This window comes from Pelobates fuscus, chromosome 7, assembly GCF_036172605.1.
Source record: "Pelobates fuscus isolate aPelFus1 chromosome 7, aPelFus1.pri, whole genome shotgun sequence".
Taxonomy (NCBI): Eukaryota; Metazoa; Chordata; class Amphibia; order Anura; family Pelobatidae; genus Pelobates; species Pelobates fuscus.
This window is the reverse complement of record NC_086323.1, coordinates 161,194,549-161,215,046: the sequence shown is the minus strand read 5'-3', so window position 1 is coordinate 161,215,046 and position 20,498 is coordinate 161,194,549. Positions and strand designations below refer to the sequence as shown.

Genomic DNA, 20,498 nt, shown 5'->3' with positions numbered 1-20,498 from the left:
GGGGAGTAAGAAGAGGGGGAGGGGGGTAAGAAGAGAGGGAGGGGAGTAAGAAGAGGGAGGAGTAAGAAGAGGGAGGAGTAAGAAGAGGGGGAGGGGGGAGTAAGAAGGGGGAGTAAGAAGAGGGGGAGGGGGGAGTAAGAAGAGGGGGAGAGTAAGAAGGGGGTAAGAAGAGAGTGAGGGGGGAGTAAGAAGAGGGGGGGAGTAAGAAGGGGGGTAAGAAGAGGGGGAGGGGGAGTAAGAGGAGGGGTGCATGGAGGCGGGACATGGGTGGCGCTTGCTGCGGAGTATGGGTGGGGCCTGTAAGGGGGCCCTTGATTTATTTTGCCCGGGGGCCCTGAGGGTTCTCAGTCCGCCCCTGACTGGGGCTATCTAATGAGATAGGTTTTATCCATGTGACCCCTTCTCTTCCTGGGGCACTGGGCCCCAAAGTTTACCCCCCCGTATGTAACTTTTTTAATCTATGTCCCTGTGTACTGTTGATATTTCCCAGAGCGGGAGATGGCTATTTGTAACCCAACCCCCTCCTCTTCCTGCGGGGGTCTGTGCATAAAAGATACCTGATTCCAATAAAGATTGTCAGTGTTTTAACCTCCAGAACTGTGTCTTCTCCTGTTACTGGAGGGAAGGAAGATTTAACCCCTGTGTGTGCTGTTTCAGCTTGCAGGGAAATGCAACGGGGAAAGTCTTTGTAAGGACTAAAAGAGCAAGTTCCCCATCCATTTCCCCTGGTCCAGCTAGGAAGCAAACCCTCTGGCGGAGGTACCCAGCCGGGTACAGGGAGCTCCACTACATGCATCATACATGGAAACAAAAATAGAGAGGTAGATACAAAAATAGATAGAAACACAATATTCTCTCACATTCAGAGAATATGTGTGAATGAAGATAAGATATACTTACAAGCAAAGAGCTGATTATTCAGCTCTTAGTACAGGCATGAAGCGGTATAATACCTGCTCAGGGATATTATTTTTAATGAACGTTCTTTCACAGTAGACATGTAGTAAAAACAGAAACAAAAGTGCTCTTTTTTGTGAGTGTATTTCCAATCATTTTATTTCTTTGCCTTTGACGCACACAATATTACACTAGTTTGGTGAAAATATTGGACCTCCTGCTGAATTTATCTACCTCACGAAGACCCTTTACTGCTTACCAGATTGATTTTGGGATTATTCTGTTCGTATCAATTATTACACCAACTCATAAAGGTAGCTGCATGTCCTGGTTTTTGCATATCTAACAGTGACTGGACAGTGTGGGTATATATGTGTTTTATGGAAATCCATTTGAGAAGACAGATCGACATCAAGAAAACATGGGCACCATCATTCCCACCATATACATATACAGCCACTGGGAAAGCACAGATTTAAATAGCCGAGTAGATTACAGAATAGAAGAACTATAATAACTAATATTTAGGAATAGACTGATAGGGATATTGTCACTGATCCCAATATTTTTACATCGAAGGTACATCATAACTCCCAAACTATTTTTGCACATTAACATTCATTGAAACTCAGAAAATGTTGTATTTGTGTGGATTAGGGGTAGTTTTAAAAATGCCAAACATTTTTATATACAGCATTAATATTAGATGTTAAGCAATTTTACAAATTCATTCTGACAAACTAATTTGCATGTTTTACATTACACCTAGAACATCGGAAAATGTTATTTACAAAGCTGTGACTTGCCACCCTAAAGTGTACAGTTCCTTGGTGATTGCCTAAGATAGCTATCATTCATGTGAACTATCATATAACCATGCAGTTTGGCTTAGAAAAGTTCTTATAATATGCAAGGAATTAAGTAAATGACATAATTTACAGTCTCTCTGCAGAGATGGAGAGAGGTAGAATGGAAGAGTAAAGCCCTGGCAGAGAAATGTTTTATTGTTTTTATTTTTATTTTTTTAACAATCTGTTGGGATTGAAGAGATTATGCAAGATGTCTAGGCTTTTTTCTAAACTTGGCTATTTTGGCATTATGGTTTTCAACCAACAAGCTTTTAATGAAAAATAGCAAGATAATTAATGACCTCTAATTGTATGGTAATGGTTAAGGTAATTTTTAAACTGCCGTAACAGGACGGAACTTCATTTCACTTATTTTATAAGAATAGTAATCTCCTTTGCCAGTTTCCCATATAACACCATCCGCATAGCTTGTATATGTGCCCCTCAGATATAGTCCATTCAGATTGGAATTGTGACAGCTGCCATACCACCAGGCCCCTTTAAACTTTGTGGCGCAGTTAGCGCTGTTGACATCCATATCTCGGTCTCTTGTCATAAAAGCACGGTTGTTGTGGTAACCAAGAGAGTCTCCTAAAAACAAGAGATATAGAAAGTAATTCAGTTGATAGTTTGCCTGAATTAAAGATGTGTAATTAGGGAATAAATGCTAAGAAAATTATTCCTTTCTATTTGTCGCACAAATTTCCCAGGTAGTGTATGACTGTAGGGCTTACAAGGGAATGAGACATGGTGGGTAAAACAAAAGATTAACTCTTTTAGTAAAAATCAATAAATATATGAATCGTTGCTCTACTGATACAGGACCTATGACTTAAACCTGTCCTTTTGTCCCTATCTCCAAGTCAATTACATGTTGATATTTAATAGAAATTACTGTCAACTATTCATCCATGTACAATTGTCCGTTATGAGAAAGTAGTGCGTTCGCATGGGATGTATATGTTTTCTAGTTCCCCAGTTGAAAGCTCTAGAAGGCCAGGCTTTAGCTGAATGGTGTAAATTCAGAGATTAGATCCATGAAATAACATTCATAAAGGGACAGTTAAAAATAAGAATTTTAGTGCATGTTTAAGGTATGAACTACCATAAGGCTTTTAAATCAGTTCCCTCAAAAGTGGTATGTCCTTGCCAATTAAGTTTGAGGTGGTTACGATTAAGTATGGGGAATGAAGTGAGCAAGTTTTCAGGTCTCAACCTCCCCTGCTCTAAAGGGTTAACCTTTGTCGTGCCCACCGAGCGAGGAAAAGCTTGGCTGGTGGTAAGCATTGGAAGGAAAAGGAGTTTATGCCGAGGGGGAAGGTGAGAGAGGACGTGGTACATAGGCGTATGGTCAGTTTATTGGCAAGGACAGTTGGGTTCACTGTATGACACTGTGTTAAGCTATATGTTAAGTTATGGTTATTTATGTTTAACGTTTTGGTTACATAAAAGAAAAGAGATTATTAAAATAAATTATGGATGTGTTATACAATAAGTATCATATGTTATAATAAATGCTGTGACCTGTTTCATCCATACTACGTTATTTGTCATTATTTGGGGGGTGAATTGGGTTGGTTTATGTATGATGCTGCATCGCGATTCCCCACTACGTATATACATGGGATAGGCCTCTCAGCCTATCTTGACATTCCCATTGGAATAACTCAGAGTGCATGTCGTCCTATCCTCTTATAGTAAAGCCATAATATAAGGGGTAGGAAACTCATTACTTCCTTTACCACCATGGAGTAAAGAGCTATTAATCTTCAAATGGTAAGACTGTAACTGCAAACATCAAATATTCTAATGGCCAGGCATGCAATCCTTTATTGAAAATGTTAACTTTTTGTTGTTTTGGGTGGGTGGTGTGTAGAATTTCATTCACATTGTGTTTTGTGTCTCACTCTGGTAGGCTTTGTTAGATTTGTTTGTGTTATTAGTATTATTTGGCCTCATTCACATTGTTTGTTATTTGTGATTGGCATGTTTGTATTTATAATTTGATATTCTCTTGTGTAGTTTTAATAAATTGTGTTCTGATACTGGGGGAGTATCTCACTGGGATTATATGTGTGTGTGTGTGTGTGTATATATATATATATATATATATATATATATATGTATGTATGTATGTTTATGTATATGGAATGTTTGCAAATTGAATTTGTCATACTCATAAAGTAAAACCTGCATAATATATATATATATACATTTACCTGCAGTGCCTCCAGAATAACTACCAATACTCAGCTTGTACTTCTCAAGCTCTCCTGAGATTGAGAATGAACCATAAGTGGCATAACTATGCTTGTTGTCAAAATCGGTGAGATCAACTCGGAGCTCAAAGGATCCTAAGGAATTGAGGAGATATTCATGAACACCTAAATTAATCCATTAAACGTGAGATGAGCAAACTTAATCTACCATAGTCCATAACTACGTAAGCCCTTTGGATTTGCAAATGTTATGGTGTAAGGAAATTCCCGAACTCGTTTTCCTTCTGATTTCAGCAGAAACTTGCATGTAAATAAAAGACAAAATGACTGCAGCTATAAGCATATCCCTTCACATAAATACATCCCGAGCTGGACTTTAAAGGGAAACTATAGTGCCAGGAAAACAAACTCGTTTTCCTGGCACTTTAGCTTCTACCTCTGTCAAGGCCCTTCCACCATTTTGCAGAAGTAGTTGATAATCTCAGGCTCAGCATTCTCTTCTCCCCCACCGACATCAGCCGGCATGGAAGACCTAATGCGCATGAATGACAATGGCCGTGCTTGCATTAGGATTTCCCAATGGGAAAGCATTATTCAATGCTTTCCTTTGTGGGTTCCGGTGACTCTGGAAGTCCTCATGCATAGTGTGAGGATGTACAGTGTTATTTAGGCAACTTAACCCTAGCAGATAATTAACCCTAGCAGAGTTAACCCTAGCAGGTAATTATTGCAGTTTAAAAAAACTGCAATAATTACACGCTCAGGGTTAAGAGTGATCGGACAGTGCACCCAGACCACTTCAATGAGCTGAAATGGTCTGGGTGCCTACAGTGTCCCTTTAAAGTACCTGAGCTGCATCCAAAACATTCACCTTTTCTTCTGTTTTGTGCTGAACTACATTGGCTTCCTAAAAATGGTTTTGCAGGTTTATTTTAAAGCTGAAATTGAAAATAATGGGATAGCTGGGATTAAATGGAAGGGTGTCAGCAACTTCATATCCTGGGCAGAGTGATTTTAGGCAAGCATATGAAAGATAAGAGTCAAGTGGGGATATCTCATACCTTCCAACATAGGGAGGTATGTAAAGCGGAAACAGACTTGGCCTAAAAGTAGCGGGCCACTTATCTGTGAAGTGCATCATAAACTAGCCGGATGGAGTGTCCCTTGAAAAAAAATTAAGTATATCACATATGAAGCAGAAATTCTATTATAAGGAATTAATTAACAAATCTCCTATGCCTGCCTCTTTTCAAGCCTATCAAACCCATATTTTAATTTTGGTTTTATGAATTAAAATGTGGCACAAATTGTCAGACCATCACCACTTAAAAAGATTAGCATTTTTGGAATAAATGGTCTTGTATGCCATGTTCATATATAAAAATGCAACTTGAACTAATTTTAGAATGCCTAGTCATGTGATATCATATTTTTTTAAAAAACTGGCCATAGATACAATTCTAGAGTAGTATTGGGTTAGGATATCACACATGGGGGCATTAAGCTTAAGTCAGCTAAGGGTTATATAGCTGACTTAATAAACCATTAATCCTTTCTGATTTAATTGAACTATAAAGAACACAATTTGTTACAGAGTGCAAAGGACAGCACCAGATTAATTTGTCATGGTGATGGTCCTTTATAGTGGTTTAAATAGTTTTCATTTGGGAAGAATAAAAGTCAGATGTAATATTCTAACTTAAAACCCACCTGTTGAAGTCAATCTATGAAGAATATCATTTCCCAACCAAAATTCAGTCAACTGACTTCCGAAACCTTTTTTATAGGATTCCCATCCTCTGAAAAAATCCACAGTTCCATCCCATCGTCTTTGGAACACCTGAAGAAGAAAAAGAACAATGACTCTGATCTTTGATAAACATTTCTAAGACATGGCCTTACCCTCCAATCATTGAGTCTTTGCCATCTGGCAAATACTTTTAGCCAAGTAGCTGGCTAGGAGTTCCAAGCAGTTATGTGGAGCGTTGGTTCTAAATTGGACCAATTGTCGCCTGTGGAAATATCTCCGCAGCGCGCATAATAGAAGACCTCTGTGTCTTTAATAAAATCTGTAATTAAACTACATCATCTATGATGCTATGCCAGACAAAAAGAGTTGTAGTTTAATATGCAAGTTAATATTTGATACGGTGGTCCGCCTATTTTCTACCATTGACAAGAGTGTATCCCAAGTAAGGGTTGTAATTGTAGTATTTCTTTAGTTTAATCCTTAATTGTCATAGGTTCATTAAATTACTTTTTAAATACTTTGCGTCCAAAAGGGCGGTTTGCAAATTGCAAATTGCTCGGCATGGAAGCAAGTACGGGGAGAGTGGGGGCAATCTCACTTGTGCTTGTATGAATCTAAATCTGAAAAGACACCACAAGTCTGTATTACCGAGGGAAGAAGCATAACAATTAAAAACTAGGGCAGGCACGAGATCCGCTGGTGCCAGTATCTGAGTCTATGCAGTTCTCACCACCCGCCTGCATCTGCTACTACTACCCTAGGGCAGAGAGGATGGTGAGATTATTGCCAGCAGTAGGTAGGTTGGACAGGGACAGTCTGACTACTCATTATCTTGTGAATGAAAGACAAAAAATGTCCTCTTGCCTAGCTTCTGCCAGTGCCACTGATAACAACTTTGATCCACTGATTTAGACTTGTCTTACATATTTGTGTGGGGATTTTGTGAGAGACAACATATTTGATGGGCTGTGTGCTTTATTGCTACTGCTTTGCTTTCCAAATTGCACACTTCTTCCCTCAGTAATATACAACTGAAAATTAAAAGTGAATTCCAAACTTAAGATCAGAGTTGCCAAACTAGAAAAAGTCCAGAGAAAGACAGCTATGCTTTTAGTTAGGCTACTTTTACCTTAAATTTGAGGTTCAATTGGAATTCACTGTGCATTCTCACTTTAGTGGAACAAAAGTATTCTAAAATGTGCTCATGGTTGTTATGTTTTAAAATGTCTTCCAATGTAGTGTTTCTGCACCACGTGGTGTGTTTATGCCTTCTACCTCTGCACATACAGTTGCTAGAAGCTGATAGGACACTGTTTTGTTTTTTTGGTGTCTCACCCCCCCCCCCCCCCCCACCCCCACCCCTCAGTCAGGCTATGGACAGGATGTTGGGAAACAATTGCTCTTCTCTAGGTGGAAGATGTGAGTGACTCATGATTTGCATACACATACACATCAGATTTGAAATTAAACCATTTGCTTCATGCAAGCTGTGTCAGTCAAGCAGGGAAGGTGTGACTAGGGCTGCATAAACTGAAACAAAAGTGATTTATCTCTCGACTGGCAGAAGTTGTTTTTACTATAATGTCCCTTTAATTATGAGACAAAGGCACAATGAATTGTACATCTCACATTTGTACATTAAGTGTGTAATAGCACTAGACCAAAACTTTGATTCTGCTCAGACTCCGTTGATGTGCGGATGATCATAGCTCTCCACACTGGGAGGTATGGGATTAGGATGGTGTGGGTGTTGCAAGTGCTGCAACTTATGTCACCAACAATGCCTATAATGGCTGCGTATGCCTAGAAAGGGGTGCCTCTGTCTACTGAAGGAATGTGCCAACCTGGTGTCAACGTATTCGGCTGATTGACAACCTCAAGGCTGGCCCCACTTGCAGAAGACCCTTCAGAGAGTGCTGCCGAATCAATGAAAATAATATGAATACAGGCATGTATACTGTACTGCAATTAAAAATGCATAGAGTTAATGTAGAATCACAGATGTTGCAAAGATACATCTGTATAGTTATATCTATGAATATGACTGATATCCATAGAGATCTTTTTAAAACACAAGAAACACAGTTCAATATCTTGCAATACCTCTCTTAATCATATTAACAGTATAAAACACAAAAGTCTTAATACATATTTAGATGAACCTTTACTTTACAGATACTCACAATCCATCCACCTCCATCAGTGTCCATGTCACACAGTACTGTAAGTGGCTGTATGCCATCAGGATAAATGTTATACCAGCCACTCAGAAATGTTCCTTGATCCAACAGTTCCTTACAGTTCCGAGGGGCTGAGTCAACGACATAATATAGGTTAGGATTGTAAAGTGTGAACTTGTCTTATATATTCAATAAAATAAAGATTCTCACTCACCGTATAAATGATCCTGTGTGCTTGCATCTCCTTTCTCTCCTGGTGGGAAAATATGTCAGTTTTTGAGGCTCGCTGCATATATTAACTGATGTGGTATTTGATACTCTCACTAAGATTATAGCTCTGGTTATAGGCACAGCGGGAGTTTCCAAATATTTGCTTAGAACCTACTATCAAAAGTATTTTATCATTTATTCCTGCTGGGTCCAAACTAAAACATCTATTTCCGAAAGATGCTGCTTTTAGGGAATCCTAGGGATCTTAAGTTACACATAAAGTAGACATTTGACATTTCCCTCATTATTATTCACCCAGTGATTTAACTGTGACAGATAGTCCTGTAATAGTATTGAAGCATACCTAAAAAATAAGGGGCATAAACACTACTGGTGTTAAATGTTTTACAGTCACAATGCTTTAAAAAAACAGAAATGTTTATAAATAGTGTATTTTTTTTATCGATTAGCAAAATAAAGAAGAATTTAAATCAAATTAATAGTGTACAAAGTAATGTTTCTTCTGTTAACTGCAAGTTACATTTTAATTGATGAAAATACTTAAAAAAACGTAAATGTTTATTTTTGTTTCAGCATTTTTTAACGCATGCTTAAAACCTTTGCATTGTAGTGTACTATCAAGAATCAACTGGACAAATAACAGTTCTAAATGAAAAATAGCAAATATGTTAAGGTTATTGTAAACAAAAAGGCATTAAGCAGAACACATTATTGTATATTTTAGCCCATTTACAAACAATTTTCTACATGATTTTTAAATTACTGTATTTTCTAAATATAATATTTTAAAACAATAAACACTTAATAGTAAATATAAGTTTTTATTTTTTTATTTTAGTGGGTGGTTTCGAATATATATTTTTTCTACTTTTGTGGAAATATTTGCAAGAATAACATTTAACTTTTATTGTTCAAAACATTGAAGCCCCTCTCCTATATAGTGTTTATCTCTCTGCAACAAGTGTAAGGTATATATAAAGGTGCAGATGTGCATGCTGGGAAATGAACACACATTTTGTTAACACATGGAATGGAAAGTGAACTTGAATTGCTGAAAATATATATAAAATGGCAGATTAATAGAATGAGAAGTTAGAACCAACCAACCTTTCTGTCCAGGTGGACCAGCTTTTCCAGGTAATCCTCTGGATCCAACTTCACCTAAAAATAAATTCATTATTTTTTTTAAAGATATATATATATATATATATATATATATATATATATATATATATATATATATAACATAAACCAACAAGCAGAAAAAATTAAGCATGTGTACTGGTCCTTAGAATGGCCAGGTTTAACGAGCGTATACAGCATAGCAGAGAGGAAGTTAAAGACTAACCAAGGTCAAGTCAAAGAGATTAGGTATTCGAGGAACAAAGCCAGGTCAGAATAGTCAGGAATAGCCAAATTGGTTAAATGTGCATAATAAAGTGGGATAGGGCCAGGGGCGGGCCGGCCCTTTAAATGCTGCAGCCGCCTGAGCGCTCTGTAAAGAGCGCTCAGGCGGCTGCCGGACTGCCTCACCTCCCCTCCCCTGTAGCGTGGCCGAGCTAAGAAGAAGAGGGGAGGGGGAGAGAATAAGAGGAGGGGAGGGGGGGAGAGAATAAGAGGAGGGGAGGGGGGGGTGAGAATAAGAGGAGGGGAGGGGGGGAGAGAATAAGAGGAGGGGAGGGGGGTGTCAGGGTACCTGAAGTCTCTACCTCTGGGAGAGGTAGAGACTTAGACGTCTATCCATCCGGACGGTCTGTTTCCCCTGTTCCTCGCGGTCCACCCGGTCACATAAACGCCGGCCGCGAGGGAGTCACTTCCTTTTGTAGCATGACGTCCGGAAGTCGACGTCATGACGCCAACCTGGAACGACCTGTCACTCAATTGTTTGGAGACTAATCAGGACTCGTCGGAGGCGTGTCTACCCTTCTGAGCCAGAGTATTTAACAGTGCTTCTCTCATTTGCTCATTGCCCTGTCGTGGTTCTAGCCTGCCTAGTCACACAGTGCTCTGGTATTTTCAGTTATCCCTTTGGTTCCGACCCGGCTTGTTTTACTTACTCTGTTTACCTCTGTTATCCTTGACCCGGCTTGTTCCTCGCTTACCTGTCCTCTCGTTCCCTCGACCTCGGCTTGTCTCTGACCATTCTCTATATTCTCCGTACGTTAGTCCGGCCATTCTAAGGTCCGGTATACGTATCCTGTACCTGTTTGTACTCTGCGTGTTGGATCCCTGTCCCGATCCTGACGGGGGGAGAGAATAAGAGGAGGGGAGGGGGGGAGAGAATAGGAGGAGGGGAGGGGGGGAGAAAATAGGAGGAGGGGAGGGGGGAGAGAATAAGAGGAGGGGAGGGGGGAGAGAATAAGAGGAGGGGAGGGGGGAGAGATTAAGAGGAGGGGAGGGGGGAGAGAATAAGAGGAGGGGAGAGGAGGGGAGGGGGGAGAGAATAAGAGGAGGGGAGGGGAGGGGAGGGGGGAGAGAATAAGAGGAGGGGAGGGGAGGGGAGGGGAGGGGAGGGGGGGAGAGAATAAGAGGAGGGGAGGGGGGGAGAGAATAAGAGGGGGGAGAGAATAAGAGGAGGGGAGCAGGGGGAGAGAATAAGAGGAGGGGAGCAGGGGGAGAGAATAAGAGGAGGGGAGCAGGGGGAGAGAATAAGAGGAGGGGAGCAGGGGGAGAGAATAAGAGGAGGGGAGGGGGGAGAGAATAAGAGGAGGGGAGGGGGGAGAGAATAAGAGGAGGGGGGAGAGAATAAGAGGAGGGGAGGGGGGGAGTAAGAGGAGGGGGGAGAGTAAGGGGAGGGGAGGGGGGAGAGTAAGAAGAGGGGAGGGGGGAGAGTAAGAGGAGGGGAGGGGGGGAGAGTAAGAGGAGGGGAGGGGGGGAGAATAAAAGGAGGGGAGGGGGGGAGAATAAGAGGAGGGGAGGGGGGGAGAGTAAGAAGGGGGAGAGTAAGAAGGGGGAGAGTAAGAAGAGGGGGGAGAGTAAGAAGAGGGGGGGAGAGTAAGAAGAGGGGGGAGAGTAAGAAGAGGGGGGAGAGTAAGAAGAGGGGAGGGGGGAGAGTAAGAAGAGGGGAGGGGGAGAGTAAGAAGAGGGGAGGGGGGAGAGTAAGAAGAGGGGAGGGGGGAGTAGGAGGGAGGGGGGAGTAGGAAGAAGAGGGGAGGGGGGAGAGTAAGAAGAGGGGAGGGGGGAGTAGGAAGAAGAGGGGAGGGGGGAGAGTAAGAAGAGGGGAGGGGGGAGTAGGAAGAAGAGGGGAGGGGGGAGAGTAAGAAGAGGGGAGGGGGAGAGTAAGAAGAGGGGAGGGGGGAGAGTAAGAAGAGGGGAGGGGGGAGAGTAAGAAGAGGGGAGGGGGGAGTAAGAAGAGGGGAGGGGGGAGTAAGAAGAGGGGAAGGGGAGTAAGAGGGGAGTAAGAAGGAGGGGGGAGAGTAAGAAGAGGGGAGGGGGGGAGTAGGAAGAAGGGAGGGGGTAAGAAGAGGGGAGGGGGGAGTAAGAGGGGAGTAAGAAGGAGGGGGGAGTAAGAGGGGAGGGGGGAGTAAGAGGGGAGAGGGGAGGGGGAGTAAGAAGAGGGGAGAGGGGAGGGGGAGTAAGAAGAGGGTAGGGGAGAGGGGAGTAATAGGGGGGAGTAAGCGGAGGGGGAAGTAAGAAGAGGGGCGGAGTAAGAAGAGTCGAGGGGGGAGAGTAAGAAGAAGGGGGGAGTAAGAAGAGGGCAGGGGGGATAATAAGAGGGGAGGGAGTAAGAGGGGAGGGGGGAGTAAGGGGAGGGGGGAGTAAGGGGAGGGGGAGTAAGAAGGAGGGGGGAGTAAGAGGGGAGGGGGGAGTAAGAGGGGAGGGGGGAGTAAGAGGGGAGAGGGGAGGGGGAGTAATAAGAGGGGGAGCAAGAAGAGGGGAGGGAGTAAGAAGAGGGCAGGGGGGATAATAAGAGGGGAGGGAGTAAGGGGAGGGGGAGTAAGAAGAGGGAGGGGGGAGTAAGAAGAGGGAGGGGGGAGTAAGAAGAGGGGAGGGGGAGTAATAAGAGGGGGAGTAAGAAGAGGTGAGGGGGAGTGTAAAAAGGAGGGGAGAAAATAAAAAAGGGGGGAAGAAGAGGGAGGGGAGTAAGAAGAGGGGGAGGGGGAGTAAGAAGGAGGGGAGATAAGAAAAAGAGGGGGGTAAGAAAAAGGGGGGAGTAAGAAAAAGAGGGGGAAGTAAGAAGAAGAAGAGGAGGGAGTAAGAAAAAGAGGGGGAGTAAGAATAAGAAGAGTGGAGAGTAAGAAGAAGAAGGGGTAAGAAGAAGAAGGGGGAAGTAAGAAGAAGGGGGGGTAAGAAGAAGAGGCGGGTAAGAAGAAGAAGGGGGAGTAAGAAGAAGAGGGGGGAGTAAGAAGAAGGGGGAGTAAGAAGAAGGGGGGGAGTAAGAAGAAGAGGGGGGAGTAAGAAGAAGAAGGGGGGTAAGAAGAAGTAGGGGGTGTAAGAAGAAGAATGGGGTAAGAAGAAGAATGGGGTCAGAAGAAGAAGGGGTTAAGAAGAAGAAGGGGTTAAGAAGAAGTGGGGGTAAGAAGAAGAAGGGGGAGTAAGAAGAAGTAGGAGGGTTAAGAAGAAGAAGGGGGAGTAAGAAGAAGAAGAAGAAGGGGGGAGTAAGAAGAAGAAGAAGAAGGGGGGAGTAATAAGAAGAAGGGGGTAAGAAGAACAAGGGGGGAGTAAGAAGAACAAGGGGGGAGTAAGAAGAACAAGGGGGAAGTAAGAAGAACACAGGGGGTGAGGAGAACACACAGAGGGAGGAGTGAGAAGAACACAGGGAGGGTGGAGGGGGGGATGAGAAGAGCACAGGGAGGGTGGGTGAGTGTGAGAAGAGACCACTAGGGGAGGGTGGGGGTGAGGAGAGACCACTAAGGGGCAGGGGAGAGCTCTAAGGGACAGAAGGGACAGGGGGCAAGACAGGGAGCTCTTTCACACTACGCGCACACACACACACACACACACACAATGCATCCCTATACATACACACACACACAATGCATCCCTATACATACACAGAAACACACAATGCATCCCTATACATACACAGAAACACAACAAGCTTCCCTTACACACAGAGAAACACACAATGCATCCATTACACACACACACACACACAATGCAACCCTTACACACAAAGACAATGCATAATTTGCACACATACACAGAAACATACAATGCAAACCCTTACACACACATGCAAACACACACACTGTATTTCTTACATACACACAGAAACACAATGCATCTCTTACACTCAATGCACACACATACAGACACACACCTTGCATGCCTTATGCATACAAACACAGATTCACACAATGCATCCCTTACACACAACCAGAAACACATAATACATCCCTTATACACAAATACACACTGCTTCCACTACACACAAACACACTGCATCACCTGCACAAACTGGTATCCCTATACACTACATACCATAAGCACACATATTAGATCCTCTACAATAACACATAACACATCCCCTACACACTCCACTCCCTGTGAGCGAACTCATGGGTGGGTGGAACATATAAGTGGACTTATGAGTGGGCCTTATGGGCATACCCACCGTCAGGCCCTGGGGCCCAGACCTTGAGCTGTGTAAGAGGCCCCCAAAAAATGGAGCTGCTTCCAATTCTCCCAGAACATTGAATTTTGTGACCACAGTTGCAAACAGCCTCCAGAGATCCTGTTCTACACCAGACCAGTGGAGCCAAACTGCAGCCCATCATCATCCTCATCTAATTGTAAGTAGGCAATCTAGTATATTATTAGTGACACTAATCTATAATTTACCTCACATTAAAGGGACACTATAGCTTAATGAAGTGGTTCTGGTGTCTATAGCTGGTCCCTGCAGGCTTTTTAATGTAAACACACACTGTGTGCAGCACTGGCGTTAGTTCATATGGCAGATCATATGGGTGGGGCATTGTGATGTCACATGGGGGGCGGCAAATTTATATTTTGTCTAGGGCGGCAAAAATCCTTGCACCGGCTCTGATCCTGGGCAGGTGCACCAGTCTACTAAACCCACAGGAGGGGAGTGCACTGATTGCACTGCACTCTCCTCCTGCCCAGACCCGTCTTGACCGCAGTGCAAGTGCCCTCTGCCCTCTGCCCCTAATTTACAGTGGGTCACATTCACAACAAGCAGTGCCTGGAGCCCTTTGCAGAGACGGAAACAAAGAGGTTCTGCGGCAGCTGGCCGTCCTGCAAGCATTACATTAAACAGCTGTTCCCCATGCAGCCACAGGTGGCGTTGTGCTGGGAGACTGTGATTACTCTTCACTTCCTCCCAGCCTACAGAGCAGCGCATGGGGGAGAGAGAGGAGGAGGCATGATTTAATCTTACAATAAATCCTCTAAGCAAACCTTTTTTGGGGGGATCAGCTCTGTTTCCACAGTTTATTGGTGTTTACTCTGATGTCTGTATTAATATTGAGGGATGTCTAAGTAGTAACGTCAGTGTGTGTCAGCAGGGCCAGCCGTTGGGGTGGGCAAGCTGTGCGGTCACGCAGGGTGCCATGACAACAGAGGCACCCGGCGGCCAACACAGCTCGCAAGTTGGGTACACCAGCATATTTAATTTAAACGATTCGCTGGTGGTCCACTGGTGCGCACCAGCAGTAGGTGCAGTCAGATCATATCCTCTCCCTCGTGGTTCCAGTGCTCAGTTAGTGAGTCAGAGCACAGGCTCAGAGATTCTCAGCCTGTGCTCTGACAACATTGAAAGTCAGAGCCGTGAAGGAGTGGGTATGGCAAAGAGCTACTGATTAGCATAACATCAATATCCGTTATAAAACCAGGAAAAGGTGGGCATGGATGGTGAACTGATTTGGTGGCGCAATGGGCCACTTGACTGGTTTTGCCCCCCAGGCCTAAGGCTGCCAGCCCTCCCCTGGATAGGGCCCAGGTAATTTTGTTATGTTTTGTTTTTTGTTAACATGGCTGCTGCCCAAGAGTAGTGGGAGTTTGAGTGCAGCTGTGTGTCACAGCTTTGAGGTTACCTTTACAATGCAACAAACTACATGGAGTGGAGAGGCTATATTCAAGGCTTGTGATGGCCATCTACACCAATACCAGCAATTTTTTACCTTTCTCCCCAGGGGGACCTGTTTCCCCTTTCTGCCCTGGATTTCCGTTAATGTTAACACAGCCTCGAAGGATGGTCATTTTGTCAACATCTCCAAGTCCTGAAACCGTTACTTCTGTGAAAAACGAATGAAAGCAATCAATCAAAAAAATGGTAGGATAAACATTAATGAAGACGTTTAAAATATCATGGTATATACTTTAAAAAAAAAAAAAATCTTTATTTTTCTAGTGCAGATAAGTACGTACAGCTTGTCATGCCCCGATAGCAAATGACAAGAGAGTCAGGATATACAGGGAGTGCAGAATTATTAGGCAAGTTGTATTTTTGAGGATTAATTTTATTATTGAACAACAACCATGTTCTCAATGAACCCAAAAAACTCATTAATATCAAAGCTGAATATTTTTGGAAGTAGTTTTTAGTTTGTTTTTAGTTATAGCTATTTTAGGGGGATATCTGTGTGTGCAGGTGACTATTACTGTGCATAATTATTAGGCAACTTAACAAAAAACAAATATATACCCATTTCAATTATTTCTTTTTACCAGTGAAACCAATATAACATCTCAACATTCACAAATATACATTTCTGACCTTCAAAAACAAAACAAAAACAAATCAGTGACCAATATAGCCACCTTTCTTTGCAAGGACACTCAAAAGCCTGCCATCCATGGATTCTGTCAGTGTTTTGATCTGTTCACCATCAACATTGCATGCAGCAGCAACCACAGCCTCCCAGACACTGTTCAGAGAGGTGTACTGTTTTCCCTCCTTGTAAATCTCACATTTGATGATGGACCACAGGTTCTCAATGGGGTTCAGATCAGGTGAACAAGGAGGCCATGTCATTAGATTTTATACCCTTTCTTGCCAGCCACGCTGTGGAGTACTTGGACGCGTGTGATGGAGCATTGTCCTGCATGAAAATCATGTTTTTCTTGAAGGATGCAGACTTCTTCCTGTACCACTGCTTGAAGAAGGTGTCTTCCAGAAACTGGCAGTAGGACTGGGAGTTGAGCTTGACTCCATCCTCAACCCGAAAAGGCCCCACAAGCTCATCTTTGATGATACCAGCCCAAACCAGTACTCCACCTCCACCTTGCTGGCGTCTGAGTCGGACTGGAGCTCTCTGCCCTTTACCAATCCAGCCACGGGCCCATCCATCTGGCCCATCAAGACTCACTCTCATTTCATCAGTCCATAAAACCTTAGAAAAATCAGTCTTGAGATATTTCTTGGCCCAGTCTTGACGTTTCAGCTTGTGTGTCTTGTTCAGTGGTGGTCGTCTTTCAGCCTTTCTTACCTTGGTCATGTCTCTGAGTATTGCACACCTTGTGCTTTTGGGCACTCCAGTGATGTTGCATCTCTGAAATATGGCCAAACTGGTGGCAAGTGGCATCTTGGCAGCTGCACGCTTGACTTTTCTCAGTTCATGGACAGTTATTTTGCGCCTTGGTTTTTCCACACGCTTCTTGCGACCCTGTTGACTATTTTGAATGAAACGCTTGATTGTTCGATGATCACGCTTCAGAAGCTTTGCAATTTTAAGAGTGCTGCATCCCTCTGCAAGATATCTCACTATTTTTGACTTTTCTGAGCCTGTCAAGTCCTTCTTTTGACCCATTTTGCCAAAGGAAAGGAAGTTGCCTAATAATTATGCACACCTGATATAGGGTGTTGATGTCATTAGACCACACCCCTTCTCATTACAGAGATGCACATCACCTAATATGCTTAATTGGTAGTAGGCTTTCGAGCCTATACAGCTTGGAGTAAGACAACATGCATAAAGAGGATGATGTGGTCAAAATACTCATTTGCCTAATAATTCTGCACTCCCTGTATAGCTTACATGCAATAAGTGAGTTTAACATACGCATTTTTTAAAAAAGGCATAATAACAGGATTATAAATAATGCTTATGAAATCTATCCAGATCATGGCATCAACTGTGAAAGTAAGAAAAGCTATGTAGATACTGTATTAAAGCGGCACTGTCATGCCGAACTTACCTTTCTTTAATCAATTCCTCTTCTCTCCTTGCGCGGCGGATGGGAGCCCTAAATAACAATAAGGGGGGGTGGACCTATTGTCCTCCCCCTGGCTCCCACCACTGCGCTGCCCGGGGGCTCAAAAGTGTCCAGCTGTCTGGCTCTTCAGCCCTCCAGGATGCAAGGCAAGCAAGGGATCTGCCTGGGTGTTGGGGGGGGCTTTTTTGCCTCCTCCTGCAAAGTGCCGCCAAAGGCAGATGCCTTGTTTGCCTCGCGGAAGACACTCCCTGCATGGAGGGGCTGGGTGAAGGGAATGTGACCTGGAGAGGCTGGGGGGGTGAGACAATTGGACAGATCCAGGACAATTTTCGCACCGGGGCCTGGTGGTTTCTACATAACATAAATACAGACATAGATAAATTTCCTCATACACTCACATTTATTTATTTATTTTAATTGAAGCCCACCCAGCCTCTTTAGGAGAGCTGTAGTGGATTCTTTCCCTGGGGTCCAGTTTGGCTGCTGGGCCTGCTGGAGGCAGAGAGGCAGCTGTAATCCTCTTGCTCTGCTCCCTTGCTCTGAGCCTTGTGCTCCCTCGCTGACCGACTAGAATATTTTAAAGGTAGCCAGCAGGCCAGTTCTTGGGCCCCTCTTCATACAAGCAAAACATTGTAAATGTACGGTAAGTGGTAAATACAGCTCTGCATGATCCATCTACCATGTTTTACATGTTTTTACTTCCTTATATTAATATAGGGGACATATTTTTTTTCAATTCTAATGTGGCTGTTGGCTAGCAAGTTGAAGTGTTCAGGCATCCGAATTGGTCTTCTCAAGTGGATTTTGGCAAAACCGAACTATTGAGCTTTTAACAAAATGTAAAATCTGAAACCAAACAATTCCACCATGCGTAAGTTGCACAAGTCTAATGAATAGTTGGGCACAGGGGAGGGCTGGCAGCCTTAGGCCTGGGGGGCAAATCCAGTCAAGTGGCCCATTGCACCAAGAGGAGAGTAAAAACACATTTCCCATATGATTGAAAGGGGGGGAAGTCACCTAAACAGACACACTCACTGACAGGCACACACATACTTGCTGATTTGGGAGAGGGGCTGTGGTGTGGGTGATATGGATTGCAATTGGGGGAGAGAAGCAGTGGGGATGTTATGGGGGCTGTGGTGGGGGGCATGGAGCTGAGGAAGTGGGACATAAGCTGAGAGGAGGGACAGGAGCTGAGAGGGGGGACAGTGGCTGAGGAAGGGGACAGTGGCTGAGGAAGGGGACAGTGGCTGAGGAAGGGGACAGTGGCTGAGGAAGGGGGGCGGGGCTGAGGAGAGCAATGGGGAAGGGGGGCAGGACTGAACAAGGGTATAAGGGCTAAGCAAGGGGATAGGGGCTGAACAAGGGGATAGGGGCTGAACAAGGGGATAAGGGCTGAGCAAGGGGGCGGGGCTGAGGAAGGGGGGTAGGGGCTGAGCAAGGGGGGCGGGGCTGAGGAATGGGGACAGGGCTGAACAAGGGGATAAGGGCTGAGCAAGGGGGATAGGGGCTGAGCAAGGGGGGCGGGGCTGAGGAAGGGGGATAGGGGCTGAGCAAAGGGGGCGGGGCTGAGGAAGGGGGATAAGGGCTGAGCAAGGGGATGAGGAAGGACCCAGCAGGAGCAGCAGCAAGTGGAAGAGGGGCGTGACTTCCTCTGCTCTTCTCCCAGACTAACCAGCGGTCCCGTGAGAAGAGCAATGAAAGTCACGCCCCCTCCTCCTGACATCATCAGGAGAGGCCGGCCAACTCCACTGGCTGCCGGCTGCAGGGAGAGTGAGGTGAGTTGAAAAATCAGTCCCCAGCCGATTCGCATTTTTCCTTTTTTTGCTGGATGCAGATGGCCCTGTATTTAGGGCGGCCTGGGGGGCAATTGCCTCCCTGCCCCCCTTCCCAGCCCGCCCCTGGTTGGGCAGATTTCTTTTTTGCCTCTCACAGTACATATAATGGCAGATATGAAATGGCAGGAAATTGTAGACCAAAAAGAATGAATGACTTCATTTCCACCAAGATTCCTAAAAAAGAATTAGATCTACTCTACCGCTAGATCTCTGGTACCCACTTAATTTTTTTCACTTCATGCATGTATGCTTGTACTAATTTTGTTTAAATTGCGATAATTTTCTCATTGAAACATGTATTTATTTATTTATACACAAACCCATCGTGTCTTCCTAGTTAGAATTTAGCTAGTCTAAGTAACTAGGATCTTTCCTATGTTTAAAGATACTGCAGGTAAGTCATTGCTGTTTAATACATATTATTGATCATGCATTGATTTTATATACGCATTGCCATTGAACCCTTAAATATGTACATTGTTCCAAAATTTGGGGTATTTTTAAGTGAGATGACTCATGCTTTTTCTCCTCTTGTCTTTTCTTTTGAGTTTGCTATTGTTTTACTATGCCCATGTGATGCTCCAGGTTCCTTTATATTTATAATAAATTTTTAGCTAATTACATCATAATCCAGTTCAGATAAGGCAAAGCCAGGGTAAACATTGCATATGAAGAAAAGAGCGAAAACGTTTCAATTCTAATCTTCTCTGTATCCTTTTCTATGCTAACTACCAGGTGCCAAGGACACAGGTACTAAGGGTGATTAACATGGGGGGTAAAATTGGGGCTACCAGTAGCAGAACAAAGAGGTGAGGCTTTTCACTTTTCATTTTATTACTTAGACCAGCAAATACATATTTGTTCAATTTAGGGATAAGTCAACATTAAAAATCCTAGAAACAGTTCTGGTGTGAGCTTAATGCTACACACCTACACTGTATTTAATGCTTCTGCATTTTGTTTTCCCTAATTTGGTGCATTACATTGTTTTCATTATTTTAAAGACGAATGTAAAATTAAAAATAAAATAAGTAATTATACATATATTTTTGTTACCTGGACAAGCATTCTCAGCCTTGCAGAATATAATCAGGCAAAATGCTGAAAGGACTGTCCACATGACTGCTACTTGCTTCAATCCCCTTCTGCTTGGTTCTGCAGTGGAAGTTCCTTATGAAGCCTGCTGAGACTCTTCGTTGAACCCAAGACATACTTCCTTATGCTGTTTAAAAGAGCTGCATTGCAAAATATTTACACAATGCTCTGTTTCCTTTTTTTTAATATGCAAATTATGTGCGTTTGCTATATGTCCCCAAATGCGGCACGTTATCATTATTAATCCCTTAACCCCTTAAGACCGCAGCCAAATGTACAAGTTGTGATCCAAAAAAAACTTAAACAAAACCTGGCATTTG

General features: G+C 43.7%; 1 protein-coding gene across 1 annotated transcript; it reads right to left on the bottom strand.

Annotated features, from left to right (window-relative positions):
* Positions 1–1,612: 1,612 nt before the first annotated feature.
* Positions 1,613–20,263, bottom strand: LOC134568865 (ficolin-1-like). The gene is made up of 8 exons (XM_063427557.1): positions 20,140–20,263; positions 15,211–15,324; positions 9,233–9,286; positions 8,109–8,147; positions 7,898–8,025; positions 5,675–5,804; positions 3,965–4,099; positions 1,613–2,336 (listed from the first exon to the last, which is right to left on the bottom strand). Exons 1-8 carry the CDS (start codon positions 20,201–20,203, stop codon positions 2,080–2,082), a joined length of 921 nt encoding a protein of 306 aa, XP_063283627.1. The 5' UTR covers positions 20,204–20,263; the 3' UTR covers positions 1,613–2,079.
* Between the last annotated feature and the right edge of the window lie 235 nt (positions 20,264–20,498).

Bases quoted from the DNA above. Each gene is read 5' to 3' on its own strand.
- LOC134568865 (XM_063427557.1), bottom strand. From the start codon at position 20,203: ATGTGGACAGTCCTTTCAGCATTTTGCCTGATTATATTCTGCAAGGCT. The intron at 15,325-20,139 runs GTAACAAAAATA...CGTTTTTCACAG, and splicing joins GGCTGAGAATGCTTGTCCAG to AAGTAACGGTTTCAGGACTT. The intron at 9,287-15,210 runs GTAAAAAATTGC...ATTTATTTTTAG, and splicing joins AGGTCCCCCTGGGGAGAAAG to GTGAAGTTGGATCCAGAGGA.